The 15146-nt window shown below is 38.8% G+C and overlaps 1 protein-coding gene across 2 annotated transcripts in view; it reads left to right on the top strand.

Moving 5' to 3' along the window:
* Positions 1-15146, top strand: part of Fgd6 (FYVE, RhoGEF and PH domain containing 6) — a 120524-nt gene that overhangs the window by 83421 nt on the left and 21957 nt on the right. For both annotated transcript variants that reach the window (XM_076854965.2, XM_076854964.2), the window contains exons 9-15: positions 2000-2050; positions 5270-5328; positions 5408-5479; positions 6357-6425; positions 6951-7034; positions 7921-8000; positions 14615-14717. In XM_076854965.2, coding sequence (XP_076711080.1) covers positions 2000-2050; positions 5270-5328; positions 5408-5479; positions 6357-6425; positions 6951-7034; positions 7921-8000; positions 14615-14717 — 518 coding nt within the window. The remainder of the gene's footprint in view (positions 1-1999; positions 2051-5269; positions 5329-5407; positions 5480-6356; positions 6426-6950; positions 7035-7920; positions 8001-14614; positions 14718-15146) is intronic.

Raw genomic sequence — 15146 nt, 5'->3', positions numbered from 1 at the left:
GTTGGGCGTGTGTGGGTCATTATTACGTTCAAAAAGCTGGCACTGACATCCAAGTTTTCCTTTGTGCCTTTGAGCATGACTTCAGAATCAACAGGATGAAACTGTATCTGTTCCATAGTGTTGCTAAATAGAGATTGGGTCTGATAGCAATGCATTCAGTCTTTGAACATGCCTTTCCTCCTTTTATTTTCTGGACTCCTACTGGCATTCAGATTGTTTTCTGCCTTTATTGCCTTTTACCTAAACTAAGACACAATCCTGCCTTTAAATAAAATGTTGGGGGACTGGAGTGTAACTCAGAGGTAGAACTCTTGTTTAGCATGTGCAAGGCCCTGGGTTCAGTTCCCAGTTTTTTTAAAAAAAAAAATTATCTCATTAAGCATTTGTTATCCCCTATGTGCAAAGGTGATGTGGATCCTGTCCTCAAGGAGCTTTGAGTCCACTGAAAAAGAAAATGATAGAAGGCATAAAACAAGTAACTGCCATGTCAGATCCTATTCACAGGGAGAAAATGGTTCTTTCAAATGGAAAGTTTTGTAGGAAAACAAAAATTTGAGATAATCCTTGAAAAATTTGAGTTGAAGGCTAGGAGTATAGCTCAGTGGGAGACCACATGCTAGCATGCAGAAGCCCTGGACTCAATCCCCCGCCCATACACACACAAACACACACACACATACACCACACATATACACACACACACACACACATACACACAGAATATGACTTGAATTATATACAGTGACAGAGAAAAGGATTTAGAAGAAAGGAGTCCTAGAGACAAAGAGCATGGAGCAAGGAAACGTGGGGAGTGTTGAAGGAATTATGCACAACCCATTATGTGGTTAAGGACAAAGGGTCAGATGAATGGAAACGGACAAGGCAGTGGGATATGATAAATTTCATGGAAAGGAATTTACACTGATTTGATAGATACAGGAAAGCCATCCTGTGTTTCTCAGCAGAGAAGGAGGTATTCCCTTGAACTCCTGTGACATTCATTGGTGTTGAAGATTTGTTACATACAACTGTTTGCCTCGGTTTCCTCTGTCTTTTCAGAAGTACTATATACCATACTGTTTATTTGTCAGCCATCGTCATATAGACCAGGATTTCTCAGCCTCAGGCATATTGACATTTAGGCCAGATAATTCTTTGTTGTTACAGGGTGTTTAGCAGCTTCATAGCCTCTAGCCACCAGCTGCCAATAGCACCCCCTTAGCCCTAATTGTGACAACTAAAAATGTCTCCAGACATTAGCAGGTGTCCCCTGGTGAGTAAATGTGTCCCCACTTGAAAACCACTGATTCAGACACATTTATTGAGTTCCTTTGGTGCCCTAGTCATTGAAGGATGCTTAGATTAATTGTCTTAGAATTTTATCCTAGATCTGATTGGGTGCAGTGGCCCATGCCTATAATTCCAGCAGAAACTGGAGGCAGGAGAAGCATAAGTTCAAGGCCATTTTGGGCAACTTAGCAAGTTCCTATTAAAATAAAAAATAGAAAGAGCTGTGGATGTAGCTCAGTATCCAGTACCATAAATATATATATATATATATATACACACACACACACACATGTACATACATATGTATATGTGTATATGTATATACATACATATGTATATGTATATATATTATATTACTAGATTTGGCGGTTAAGATGTTTGATATCTGTTGGGGCAAAAGAACAACTGAACAGGCACCAGGAGACCTAGATTTTGGTCCTGGCTCTGGAACAAAGAGATCATGTGATTTGAGTGAGTTCTTTTACTCAATCATCTGATTCCTTCACAAAGATAGAAACCTTCTAAGGGTTTGTGCAGCTCTGATTCTAAATCCTGATTTCAATTTTATTTTCAAGGCTTTATTTGTCCATGTTTTTAGAAAGTCAGCACAAGTTGGAGAATAACAAAACCAAGTGGAATACTGAATAAGTAGTGTTTGGAGGCTCAGTAACTTCATTGTGCTAAAGGCTATAATATTTTTTTTTCCTAGATTATTTGAAGAATCTCTTAGAAGACTCTGGAGATTACAGAGACACTCAAGGTAAATAATTTTTGCCATCCCATGTTGCAAACGTTTCTGTATCATGTTTTATTTAGATCAGGAAAGTAAAAATATACTGATAGAAAAACCCTTGTATAAAATTGTTCAGTTCATAAGAAGGCTTGAAGCTTTTAAAAAACTCTTTTGGACAGATTAAAATAGAACCAAGTAAAGTAATAAAATGTGGCTAGTGACAAGAGAGACTGTAGGGGTCTCTAGAGGTCATGGGCAGCCCTACCAAGAGCCAGCTTCCTGAGAGAGTGGCCCTGGCATGGCCTGGGGTCAGGACACTCCTGAATGTGCTCAGTCACTCTGTGCCCCTATTCAAGTTCTGTAGATGTCCACTTCTTCATCTTTCAAACATAGCGATGGAATGAGAAGATCTGCAGGGTTCTTTTAAGCTTGAAGGTTATGAGTCCATGAAGTGCCTAAGCTATATGAATCAAGGATAGTCTAAAATGCCATGTTATTTTGGGATTCTTTAATGATGATATATTTTTTAAAGTTCCATTTCTTTTTAAAGGAAAAGCAGTATGACCTGCTTCTTCTATTCTGTGAACATATAATCTAATTGATGAGGAAGTCTATAATCCCCATGAAATAAAGAATAAAGCAGACGGGCTGGGCACAGTGGTGCATGCCTGTAATCCCAGCTACTTGGTAAACTGAGACAGGAGGATGGCAAGTTGGAGGCCAATGTGGGCTAGTTAATGAGACCCTGTCTCAAAATTTTAAAAGGTGTGGGAATGTAACTCCGTGGTAGAGTGCTGCTAGGTTCAATCCCCAGTACTCAAAGAAAAGAATGAAAGCAAATGGCTTTTTTCCACTCCTCCTTTTGTTCCTCCTCTTCCTTCTTTTATTTTTTTCCTCCCAGTGCTGAGGATTGAACCCAGGCTTCCTGAATACTGGGCAACACTACCACTGAGCTGTGTCCCCAGCCCAGCAGATGGTTGAGGATGAGGATGCCTGCGAAGTACAGAATGATTTGAGAGAAGGAGAAAGGTGATGGTTGGAGAGGCAGGAAGATTTGCTTAGAAAGAAGAGATACTGGAGAGGAGCTAAAGGGTGGGCCAGAAGAAGAGTGAGCATTGCTGAACAAAGTCTGTGCTGTGAAGATAACGATTGTTGGCAGGGGTTGGGGGTTAGCTCAGTGGTAGCACATACTTGGCAGGCTATAGTCTCTGGGTTCAATCCCTAGTACCAGGAAAAAAGAAAGAACAAAAATAGTAGAGAGATCTTGGCAAATGGGACCTCAAAAGACATCTGTTCCATGTCCCAGAGCTTCTGCCTTCAAATAAAGTGAGTCGTTAGCTCCATTTTGTGGATGAAACTAATATAGGGCCAGAGATTAAGGAGCTTGTTTAATGGAAATTACACACTTTCGCAAAGGCATAAATTAGAATAAGCAGAGAACAGTAAGGTGCACTATATACCTAGAGGCCACCAGAAGAGTGTGGTGGGCCGCTGCGGATTAGGTTGCCTGAGGGTGAGGGAGAATGAGATAAAATATCTTTGCGAGGTAAGCTGACAGCCAGGTGAAGAGTCACCAGGCCCTCTTGTAGGGATGATGTGGGGAAAGCAGAATTGCAGAATGGACTGGAGAAGACAGAGCTTGGAGGCCAGGTGACCAGGTCACAGCTGTTTTATCATTCATGCACTCCTTACATCCCAAGGCTTCTCTGCTCTACCCGTTGGGAGCGCCATCAGGCCAGAAAGTAGGGAACACACATAGGGTAACATGGAATATGTGCTCTGATGATCGTGCCAGGTGCATAAATTCTGATATATGGTTGGGATTGCTATATAAGGAAATGCTGCTTATCCTTTTTAACTTTTTTTTTAATGGACATACTACCTTTTATTTTATTTGTTTATTTTTTATTTGGTGCTGAGGATTGAACCCAGTGCCTCACACATGCTAGGCAAGCAGCGCTACCACTGAGCCACAACCCCAGCCCCTCTGCTTATCTTTAATAACAGTGAAAGGGCTGGGAGTGTAGCTAGAGCTCTGTCCTAGCTTGAGCAAGGCCATAGTTTGATCCCCAACATCACACACACACACACACACACACACACACACACACACACAAATCGTAGTAATATGTTTAAAGAATTTGGAAAGTTTCAGGGTTATTTTTAGAGAGTCTCTTGATGAGTTATGGTAATTGAACTAAAAAATCTCAACCCCTTTTAAAAAATTGGTCTTTTATTTTTTTTATCATTGATAAACATCATCACTTCCACAAAGCCTCAGAAGGGCATGATTATTCATTATGTGTTCATTTTTTCTCATATGATGCCACTGTCATATTTTACAAGATAATCTTCTTTCTGTGGATTTCTGAGTACTGCAGGGTGTTTAGAATCCCTGCCTTCTACCCACTAAAGGCCAGTGACCTTTCTGGTCATTGTGATGACCACAAGTTGTCTTTACACATGTCCACATGTCCCTAGGGAGTGCTACTGCCTTGGATGGGAAAACAAGTACTTCCCAAAAGCAGACAAAAGGCAGACTTTATCCTTTATATCCAGTTCCAAAGGTAATAAGGCCAGAGTATTCAAAAATACTTTGCAAAAGACTGCAGAAGGCAAGAGGCAAATGTAAAGTATAAAACATAGATTGATCCATGAAGCTGAATAGGCCAACTCAAAAAATGACATTTGTACGTTCCTAAGATCTAACGTGCTTCCAGAAATGCCACATGGAAGCACATTAGATCTTAGATTTCTCTCTTTCTAACCCACACCTCTTGGGATCAGGTTAGATACACCTACCCTTGAGCCTTTTAAATATTTCTCATAGTTCTTGTTTCCTATGCCAGGATCCTTGTCTCTCATGATCCCTCTTCCCTGTGACAGTCTATATTGATGTGGTCCTTTGCTTCCTGGGAAAATCCTATTCTAACCCTTGTAAACTTCCAGAGGGCAACAAATCCCAGCACAAAGAAACCCTGAAATTATATTATTGATAAACATGACCTACCCTGTCCCTTTAGAGTCTCTCTGTGGCTCATTTTTGTTCACAGGTATTATGTTTTGCTTGTTTTCCTTGGATACACCCCGATTGAACCTTATTGTCTATGTTTCTGCCTACTCAAAGTTAACCCAGCTCCATCAGAGTTTGGTTGCTATGAAATAACTGCTCTGTCATCTAGAAATGCTTAATGTTTCAAACTGTGTGTGTCAATGGTAATAACCAAAAGCCCCCTTCTATTTTAGATGCCCTTGCAGTTGTAATAGAGGTAGCAAACCATGCCAACGACACCATGAAGCAAGGAGTAAGTATCTTATCATTGACTGGTACACTGTTCAGCCTGGTACCTGGGCCTTCACGTGCTCTACATTGTCTTTCTCTAGGACAACTTTCAGAAACTTATGCAAATTCAGTACAGCTTAAATGGACACCATGAAATAGTGCAGCCTGGACGGGTAAGTGTTATAGACTACCTTTTGCAAATTTAACACGTACTGAAGCACCATCTGTAGCTAATTTTTATTTTAGTTATGAAAATAGGTTACTCATTATTGTTTGTCTTCGCTGACCTAATATGGATTGCTCCATCCATTCAAAACATTTATAACGTAAGTCACCATGACAAGAAGTCCAGTTCAATTAGGAGAAAGGCAAGGGACCCCACAGAGTCCCGATAAAATGATTTAATGGGATCATTTTTATTTTGTAATACCAGCTGACCTCACACAGCTTTGAAGTCAATTATTCTTAAAATCTTTGATGCAAAGAGGATTATGAAGGGAGGGAGAAAATTGATATTTTGATGCTCCTCATAGAGCACAGAAGTGGCCTCGGGAATGAATTCAGGAAAATTACAAAATGCAGTTATCTGGATGCTGTATATGCCTCAGGACTAAGTACGCACTCAATTACATATCAGTCCACATAGTTCCCCTGGGGCCAATATATGATTTATGAAACTTTGTATGCTTATCTAATCCTATTCTTCTTTTGTTTTCCTTTATTTTCTGGCTTTTTTTAAAAATCTTTCCTTTTGTCCAGTTTCTAAGTGACTTACAGGGTTTAAAAAAGAAAAATATTGGGGGTGGGCAGGGTTGTAGCTCAGTGATAGAGCTTTTGCAGGAGGACCTGGGCTTGATCACCAGCACCACAATAGAAAAAAGGCATGACTATAAAAAGTCACAGGGAAATTTGTCCTAGTTGTTCCAGGCTCCCACAAAAAAAAAAAAAAAAAAAAAATTCTTAGGGAAGAAAAATGAAAAAGAAATTGTATGTATATTGCAATTGTAATGCGATGGTTGGAATAACTGAGTTTTTGCTTGGATGAATCAGGTTTTTCTCAAAGAAGGAATTCTGAAGAAGCTATCCCGGAAGGTCATGCAGCCCCGAATGTTTTTCCTGGTAAGAGGCCACATGTAGCTCTGATGTGTCCGGTCATTGCTTAATGTAACAAGACATTTATATACAACACACAAACACAACACATTCAAATACCAGTTTTAGTGGAGTCTTTGGCCATATTTCTTAGTTTCATTTCAAGTATAGAAAATAAGGTCTGTTATGATGCATATCAGAAAATGATTTTCTTTTGGAATTTAGTTTAATTTCTAGATTGGTAGAACTGTTTTTAAAAAATCAATTATTTTTTCAGGGAGATTGAAACCTTGGTGGGATTTAGAATTCAGAAAACCTTAAATCTGTTATAGAACTTAGAAAGGAAACACATTTTCTAGAAATTGCCTTTTGAATAATATTCTCCTAAAACATTTTAGATGGTTTTAGAATATATCAGCAGAACATAAGTATTTTGTTCAGAGAGCTATTAACATGTGGTAATATTTTCCCTTTATTTTTTTTATCATATCAGTATCATTGTAGCTAGTATTACTTTCTGTAATTTGTCCTATGAAATATTTCTACTTTCAGTTTAATGATGCCCTGTTGTATACAACACCAGTACAATCTGGGATGTATAAACTGAACAACATGCTCTCATTGGCTGGAATGAAGGTCAGTGCATCTGTTAGAGGTTTTTTGTATTTGTTCGTTTGTTTTGCTTTGCTTTATTTGTTTGTGGTGCTGGAGATCAAATTCAGGGCCTCCTGCATGCTAGACTCTAGTACTTTAACACTGAGTTTCATCCCCAGCCCTAGAACATTTTTTTTTTTTTTACTCAGACATGTTTATCTATGCAGAGAAGAATCCCTAAGATAATCATCTTTCTCATGTCATTAACTCTTCTCCGTCCTTATGCTACTGTTCATGCATCTGCTTGTTCATTCATGTCATTTGTTCACTCATGCATTAATTTATTTCTACCATATTTATTGAGAATGACTATAAACAAAACATGGTAGTAGGTTTGATGAAAAGTAGGAGGATGAGTTGAAGAATGATTCTTTTTGTATACCTCAGCCTCCCTCCCCAGCATGATTGAGTACGCAGTTAGAAAAATAATACACTATACAGTAGACAGTAATAAATAACACTGTAAAGACATAGTGAAAGGTATTTAGGAATTTATAAAATAAACACACATTTTTGATGGGCATAGTGCATATGCATTTGATGCATATTTTGATAGACATCTAGGAAAGAGGAGAATCAAGGAAGTCTAAGACAGAAGAGCCAATGAGCCTTAAAGTATGGTTCATAGGTGGCCACACTGGAATATGGGGAATATTGTGACCAAAGGCCTGGGTTTGGGAAATTTGGCCTGGATGTGGGTATTCATCTGAAGCATAGAGTAGGTGATGGAGATTAGATGATGGAGATGGAGATCAAGCTGAGTAGGAATGTTGGTCCTGGATGTTAGCAACTAGGCAACTTCAGCTGCAATTCAGAGTTGGAATTTACAATAGGATGAGTTTGCTCAGGTTTTTATGCTTTCTTCCAGGTCAGAAAACCCACCCAGGAAGCATATCAGAATGAATTAAAGATTGAAAGTGTTGAACGTTCCTTCATTCTCTCAGCCAGGTAAATTTTTTTTTAAATGTACACATTTAGATGAATTTTTGCCAGTAAGACAGTGTCATATCTCCTGCATTTTTTTTTTTTTTTACATTTAGGTTGTTTATTAGACTTTTTATTCCTTCCTTTTCTTTCCTAAAACTGATTTTTTCCAAAGTTGACTTACATGCACATAAATGACTGACAACTGATATAATAGTATAATAGAAGCACAAAGATAAAAATATCCCTCAAATAGGACAATACTGCTATAAAATGATCTTTTTGTTTTTGTTGATAGTGCCAGAGTTCCAGTCCAGGGCCTCATACGTGTTAAGCAAACACTCTACCACTGAGCTACCACTACCAGCCTCACTGATTTTTTTTTTTTTTTTAATGATTATTTCTGTATCAGTCAGCTTTCCATCACTGTAACAAATAACAGTCAGAAATAAACTTAGAAGACAAAAACATTTATTTTGGCTCACAGTTGCAGAGGTTTCATTCTTTGGTCTGTGGACTCATTGCTATAGTGCCCATAGTAAGGCAGCACATTATGATGGGAGCATGTGGTAGAGGAGGCTGCCCACCTCATCACAGCCAGGAAGTGAGAGAAAAAGGAAGGGGCCAGAGTACTAGTATCCTCTTTAAGAGCACATCCCAATCCTAGCTTTATTCCACTAGGTTCCACCTCTTAAAAGGTTTCACTACCTCCTGGTAGCACTAAGGACCAAACTGTTAATACATGGGTCTTTGAAGGACATTCCATATCCAAACATGACAATTTCAAATATTTTTACAGTGAAACATAAGATTTTTAAAAATAACTAGTGCTTTATAGTTTACTAGAAAGTTTTCACATTTCATTTAAAGGCATAGCAAATGAATGAGGTAGGTGTCATCGCACCTTGAAAATGAGGAAGCCAAATTATAGAAAAGTTGAGTTTCCCTTTCATGGATACAGAGCTGGTGAAGCTAGGATACAATTTGAAGTCTTTTGCTTTTAAATGCATTGTTTTTTATGATACCAATTACCTTAAACTGAAATCTGCCATGACTTGTGTTAACCAAAACATACTACCATAATGTTAATCAAGCAGTAAGGAAAACTGAAGCTGTGTGACTCATACAGACATACCTCTCTTTACTGTGCTTCACAGATACTGCATTTTTTACTAATTAAAATTTTTTGGCAACCTGAAATTTGTTAGTGCTATTTTTCTGACAGCAAGTGCATACTTTGTGTCTCTGACTCACATTTTGGCAGTTCTTACAATATTTGATTTGATTTGACTTGACTTATTTTTGCAATGCTAGGGATTGAACCCAGAGCCTTGTGCATGCTAGATAAGTGCCCTCCTACTGAGCTACACTACCAGCCCTCTCAATATTTTAAACTTTTTTCATTATTTTTTTATATATTGCGGTAATCTGTGATCAGTAATCTTTGATCTGTTGTGTTGTTTTGGGGCACCATGAACATACCCATATGAGATGGAAAACTTAATGAATAAATGTTGTATGTGTTCTGACTCTTCCATCGACCTGTCATTCCCCTACCCCTGTCACTCTCATGGGGCCTCCATATTCACTGAGACACAACAATATTGAAGTTAAACTAATTAGTAACCCTACAATAGCTTCTAAGTGTTCTAGTGAAAGGAAGAGCCACACATATCTCATTTTAAATCAAAAGCTAAAAATGACTAAGTTTAGTGAGGAAGGTATCTTGAAAGCCAGGACAGGCTAAAAGTGAGTTAACCAGGCTATGAATGAAAAGAAAGAGTTCTTAAAGGAAACTCGAAGTGCTGCTCCAGTGGTTGCATGCATGAAATCCTATCAACAGGGAGAAAGTTTGAGTAGTCTGGATAGAAGATCAAACCTGCCACAGGCTTTAAGCCAAAACCTACTCCAGAGAAAGGCCCTAACTCTCTTTAATTCTTTGAAGGCTGAGAGAGGTAAGGAAGCTACAGAAGAAAAGTTTGTGACTAACAGAGGTTAGTTCATGAATTTAAGGAAAGACGCATCTTTATAACGTAAAGTACAAGGTGAAGCAGCAAGTGCTGCTGGAGAATCTGCTGCAAGTTATCTAGAAGGTCTAGCTGAGATCTAGCTGAGGTAAAGATGAAGGCAGCTACACAACACGACAGGGAAGTTTTGTTTGTTTGTGTTTTGTTTTGGGGGTACTATGGATTGCATCCAGGTACTTTACCACTGAGTCCCATTTCCAGCTGTTTTCATTTTATTTTGACACAGAGTCACACTAAATTGCTTTGGGCCTTGCTAACTTACAGGGGCTGGCCTTGAACTTGAGATCCTCCTGCCTCAACCAAGTCATTGGGATTGCAGGCAAAAAAAAAAAACAAACAAACCTGTTGTTTTGCTACTGGGGATTGAACTCAGAGGCACCTAACCACTGAGCCACATTCCCAGCCCCACTTTTTATTTTTTGAGATAGTATCTTGCTGAGTTGCTTAGGGCCTCACCAAGTTGCTGAGGCTACCTTTGAACTTGTGATCCTCCTGCCTCAGTCTCCTGAGCCACTGGTATTACAGATATGCACCACCACATCTGGGCCCTGCTAGATTTTTAAAGTAGATGAAACAGCCTTATAGAAGAAGAAGGTGCCATATAGTACTTTCTAGAGAGAAGTCAAAGTTTACAGTCTCCATGCATGCTACTATCTTTCTGCCTTGCCCAGGTGGCTACCCCACCTGGAATTCACTCCTTCATTCAGTAAGTAATTTGGTTCCTCAAGCCTGGCAGGCATTGCAGTAGGCATCAGGATACAATGGGTAATTAAAAAGTCCCTTCCTTCAGGAAGCTTACATTTCATTAGGGAAGACAAATGAAAGACTTAGCAACTATCACCACTAGTAGGTTTTATTGTGATTAATAGTACACAGGAGAAGTCCTAGGTACTATGAAACTATAAAACAAAGGAGCTTGAGCTAGATTTTTTGAGAGAGGATAGGAGGACAATCCCCACAGGCTTGCTGTGCATATTGACTTAAGAAGGATGAGTAGGTGCTGGAAGAGCCTCCTGGTCATTAGAAACAATGAGTATGAAGATCCCAAGACAAAAGGGAGCATGGAGTATTCAAAGAACTGAAAGGCCAGTGTGGCATGAGCTAGAACATGACAAGGAGAGTGATCAGCCTGGAAGGACAAGTGGGATAGATTTTGCAGAATCACCTTATGGATTTGGGTCTTTAGCTTAAGAGCCACAGGAAGCCACTGAATAGTTTATACCAGGGAGTGATGTGCTACTGAGAACACAGTTGGGAGGTGGACTAAAGGAAGCATTTAATTGGATGTGGATATGAGAGAAAGGAGTTATTCCTCAGGAGTCTCCAGTCTGTATATGGTGGGACCACTCATTATGCAGAGGAACGCTGAGAAAGGAGCAGCTTCAGGGGGAAGTCAGGCATTTAGTTTCAGAAATGCACATTAAATGCGAGGAAGGTCTGCGTGGAGCTGTCGGAATAGTTTTTGTAAGGATCTGGACGTCAGGAGGAAGCCTTGGCTACAGGTATTCATTTGGGTGTCATCAGTTGGGATGATAAATAAAGCTAGAAGACTTTAATGAGGCTGTACAGAAAGACTGCAGTTCCCTGTCTAACTCTTGTAATTCTTCAAGTTCTAACTTGGTCATCACCTCTGCAACCTTCCCTGACACCTAAATAAGTAATTTATCCCTTCTGTTATTTATCGGCCTTACATTTGTTCTATCTTATTTTATTTGCTTTTCTCGTCTCAGTTGGATGTGAGCCTTTAAAAGTGAGGTGTGTTATGTGTGCCCAGTTTCTGGCCCTTAATATTTTTCCTGTAAATGTTACTCATATGCTTCAAAGTGATGTCTAGTCTTTGAACCTCACAGTAGCATCCCACAGTTAGTACAAAAAGTGGTGTGGCTTTGTCTAATGCACCAGCAGTCCCTTTGATTGAAGAGTTTTTTCCCCTTGGTAATTCATCTCAATTAACAGAAAAATGGTACTCACTTGACAGAACTTTGAATTCTAGTTCTATACAAATTCTACAAAAGAATGTCCCATTTCCCAGTCCAAGAAAGATGCCTATTCTTCGACTAATCATGTTACAAAAAGAGAGCCTGAATGTCTCCTCTGGATGCTGTGGGCAAGTGTGTGTGGTCTGTGAGGGAAGTGTTATCAAGAGCTGGTAAACATCGTCTTGGCAGACCCCACACAGGAGAGAGCCAGGAATGATTAAATGAGAAAACAGCATATGTGACATGATTTGCACAGTTGAGTCACTTTCCACAGGCTCCCAGGGCTCCAGAAAAATCCGACAGCCATTCTCAAATTAGCCATCTGCCTCTGTTTTCTGTTACTTCTTCCAGTAAAGAGCCAGGGGGAGGGAGGGAGAGATAGTAATATCATATGAATGTTTGCCTAGAAGCCTGAGCATGTGTCGCCATAGTGTAGTCCATCAAAGAACTTGAACAAGCTGGCAATGACCCGATTGTGAAGGGTTCAGTCTTAAATTACACTTAGGTCTAATACCAGCTTATGAGGTAGTAGCCTGTTGTCTATAAAGTCAGTTATCTAACATAGCTAATCTTCAGTTTCCTTATCAGTAAATGGAGATGATGAGTGATGCTGTCATAGAGGGGAGATGGGTGTGTGTGAGATTCAGTATCTATCCCATAGGGTCACTCTGAGGGTGAGGCATGATGACATTTGGAAGTACTCTTACAGGCTGACATATACTCATTAGTAGATAGTAGCTGTTTGGGGCAGTAATGCTAGAATAGTAGAGATAACTGAGGTAGGTTTAGTTTAGAGAGAGGTGTTTCTTTTTGTTTGTTGTTTTGTTCTTTGTGTGTAATGGATATTTGAAAAATATATTAGTTTTAAACTTTTTTTTTTTGTAAACCGTATTCCTACCTTTTTATATACTTACTACTGAATATTCTAAATGGCACTCAAAGCTATTTAATAGGGAGGTACATTTCTGAGAGTGATTATTGTATAAAAGATGAGTGGTTTCTAGTATCTTCTTGATCTGCTCTGGGCCTTTCAAAATATAGTTTTAAGGGGGCTGGGAATACAGCTCAGTGGTAGAGCACTTGCTTAATATAGGCAAGGACCTAGATTCAATTCCCAACCCTGTGAAAAAAATTCAATGCAGCATTGTATGTTTATACGTGCCATTACTTATCTTTATTTTATTTTTATGTGGTGCTGAGGATCGAACCCAGGACCTCACATGTGCTAGGCGAGTGCTCTACCACTGAGCCATAACCCCAGCCCTTTATGTGCCATTACTTATGATGGAGTTTTTATACTTAAAATTATAGTGACTAATATACTATACTGCATTTAATCACTTGATGCAAAAATCATCAAGATTGCTGCATAATTTTCTTTCTTTCTTTTTTTTTTTTTATTTTCCTGGTATTGGGAATTGAACCCAGGAGTACTTTACCACTAAACTATGTTTCTATTCCTTTTTATTTTTATTTTTGAGATAGAGTCTTGCCAAGTTGCCCAGGCTGTCCTCTAACTTGCCATCCTCTTGCCTCAGTCTCCCGAGTTGCAGAGATTACAGGAGTGCACCACCATGCCCGGTGCTATTCAGTTTTCTAATTTATGATTTTCTAAAGTATTTTAGAAAGTGGACATTTTCTTACACAGCCACAAATCTATAATGAATGGATTTTATTTAATTATGATGGATTTTTAAGTTGATTGTTAAAGTCTGTCTCTCCCATTCCTTCTCTCTTCCCCCCATGTATATGTATAAATTAATATATTTATTCCTATTTATGTTACTTAATATATGCCTCTCAGTTTTAAATATGCCAAACAAAAATTTTTAAATAGCTTCTTAAATGTCCTGATGCCAGTGATGAATGGAAGTTATGACAGAGTTTTGGGGGGCAAGGCATGGTAGCGAAACTGCAGAACAAGAATGCCCTTTTCTGGAAGGCTTTCCCTTTTTTGGCCCATTTCCATTAGAGTTGAGTTAAAGATACACCTGATGATTCGGAGGAAGGAACAGAAAACCTGGTGGCCAAGTAGGGAGAGGAGCCCTCAAAACAGCCGTGGGCTTTTTCCCTTATTAACATTCCTTCAATATCTGTGGTTTTTTTTTATTTTTTATTTTTTTTTTTACCATCTGTTTTATGATATTAAAAATATATTCCCTTCACCTCGCTATCCTTTCTAGAAATTTTTGGTAATATGTTAATAATCTAAAGGTATTTAATATTCTGTGCTATATGTAGGTGTTTGAAACAGAATTTCTTGGTATATTTCTAAATTCTAGGATTATGTCTTAGGAAACTCTTTGGTTATGTAAATAATTATAATTATGAATTGGGACAGTTAGCCCATAAACCAAACAAAGATACTTGTAAATTTAGGAGACTTCAGAAGCTACTTAATATAATGCAGTACTTTTAGAAAGGACAAAAGCATTGCCTTCGCTAAAATGCTTTGGGTTTCCTATTGCCTGCTCTGATTATTTGTTCACATAAACCTCCAAGTTGCTGCTTTTGACAAGTAGCGTTGGAGGGTGGTGGAGTTGGTTGCCATGGGAGAACTAACAGAAGCAAGAAAAAGGCAAAAAGTCAAAGCTGACATCTGGTTGATGGAACCTTCTCTTGCCCCCAACAGTTCTGCCACTGAAAGGGATGAATGGCTAGAAGCAATTTCCAGGTCAATAGAAGAGTATGCCAAGAAAAGAACCACCTTCTGTCCTAGTAGGAGTCTCGAGGAGGTATTATCTTTCCTTGTTTCTTTTTTCAGTGTACTTCAAACAGTTTTTTACCTTAAAGAAACATGTCACAGGGGTTTAGTGAAGCAACATGTTGCAGAGGAGGATCAGAGGTGGGTGTCTAATTTTAGCAGTACATGTTTATCCATCTGTGAATGTCTAACTGGGAGTCTGTGGTAACATGTAGCATACTCTTGTTTTTTTCTAGTTATAAAACTTAATTGTAGGAAATTTATTTATTTACTCTGTGTGTGTGTGTGTGTGTGTGTGTGTGTGTGTATGTTGCTAGGGAGGAATCCATGGCCTCATGTATGCTGAACACATGCTTTGTACTGAGTTATACCCCTAGTCCCCATTGTAGGAAATTTAGGAAGTACAAAACAGTTTAAGGAAGAAGCTAATCAGCTGTTATCCCACTTTTAAAGTTAATTT

The sequence above is a fragment of the Callospermophilus lateralis genome, chromosome 4 (assembly GCF_048772815.1).
Source record: "Callospermophilus lateralis isolate mCalLat2 chromosome 4, mCalLat2.hap1, whole genome shotgun sequence".
In the NCBI taxonomy this organism is placed as follows: domain Eukaryota; kingdom Metazoa; phylum Chordata; class Mammalia; order Rodentia; family Sciuridae; genus Callospermophilus; species Callospermophilus lateralis.
This window is presented reverse-complemented; position numbering and strand designations above follow the sequence as displayed.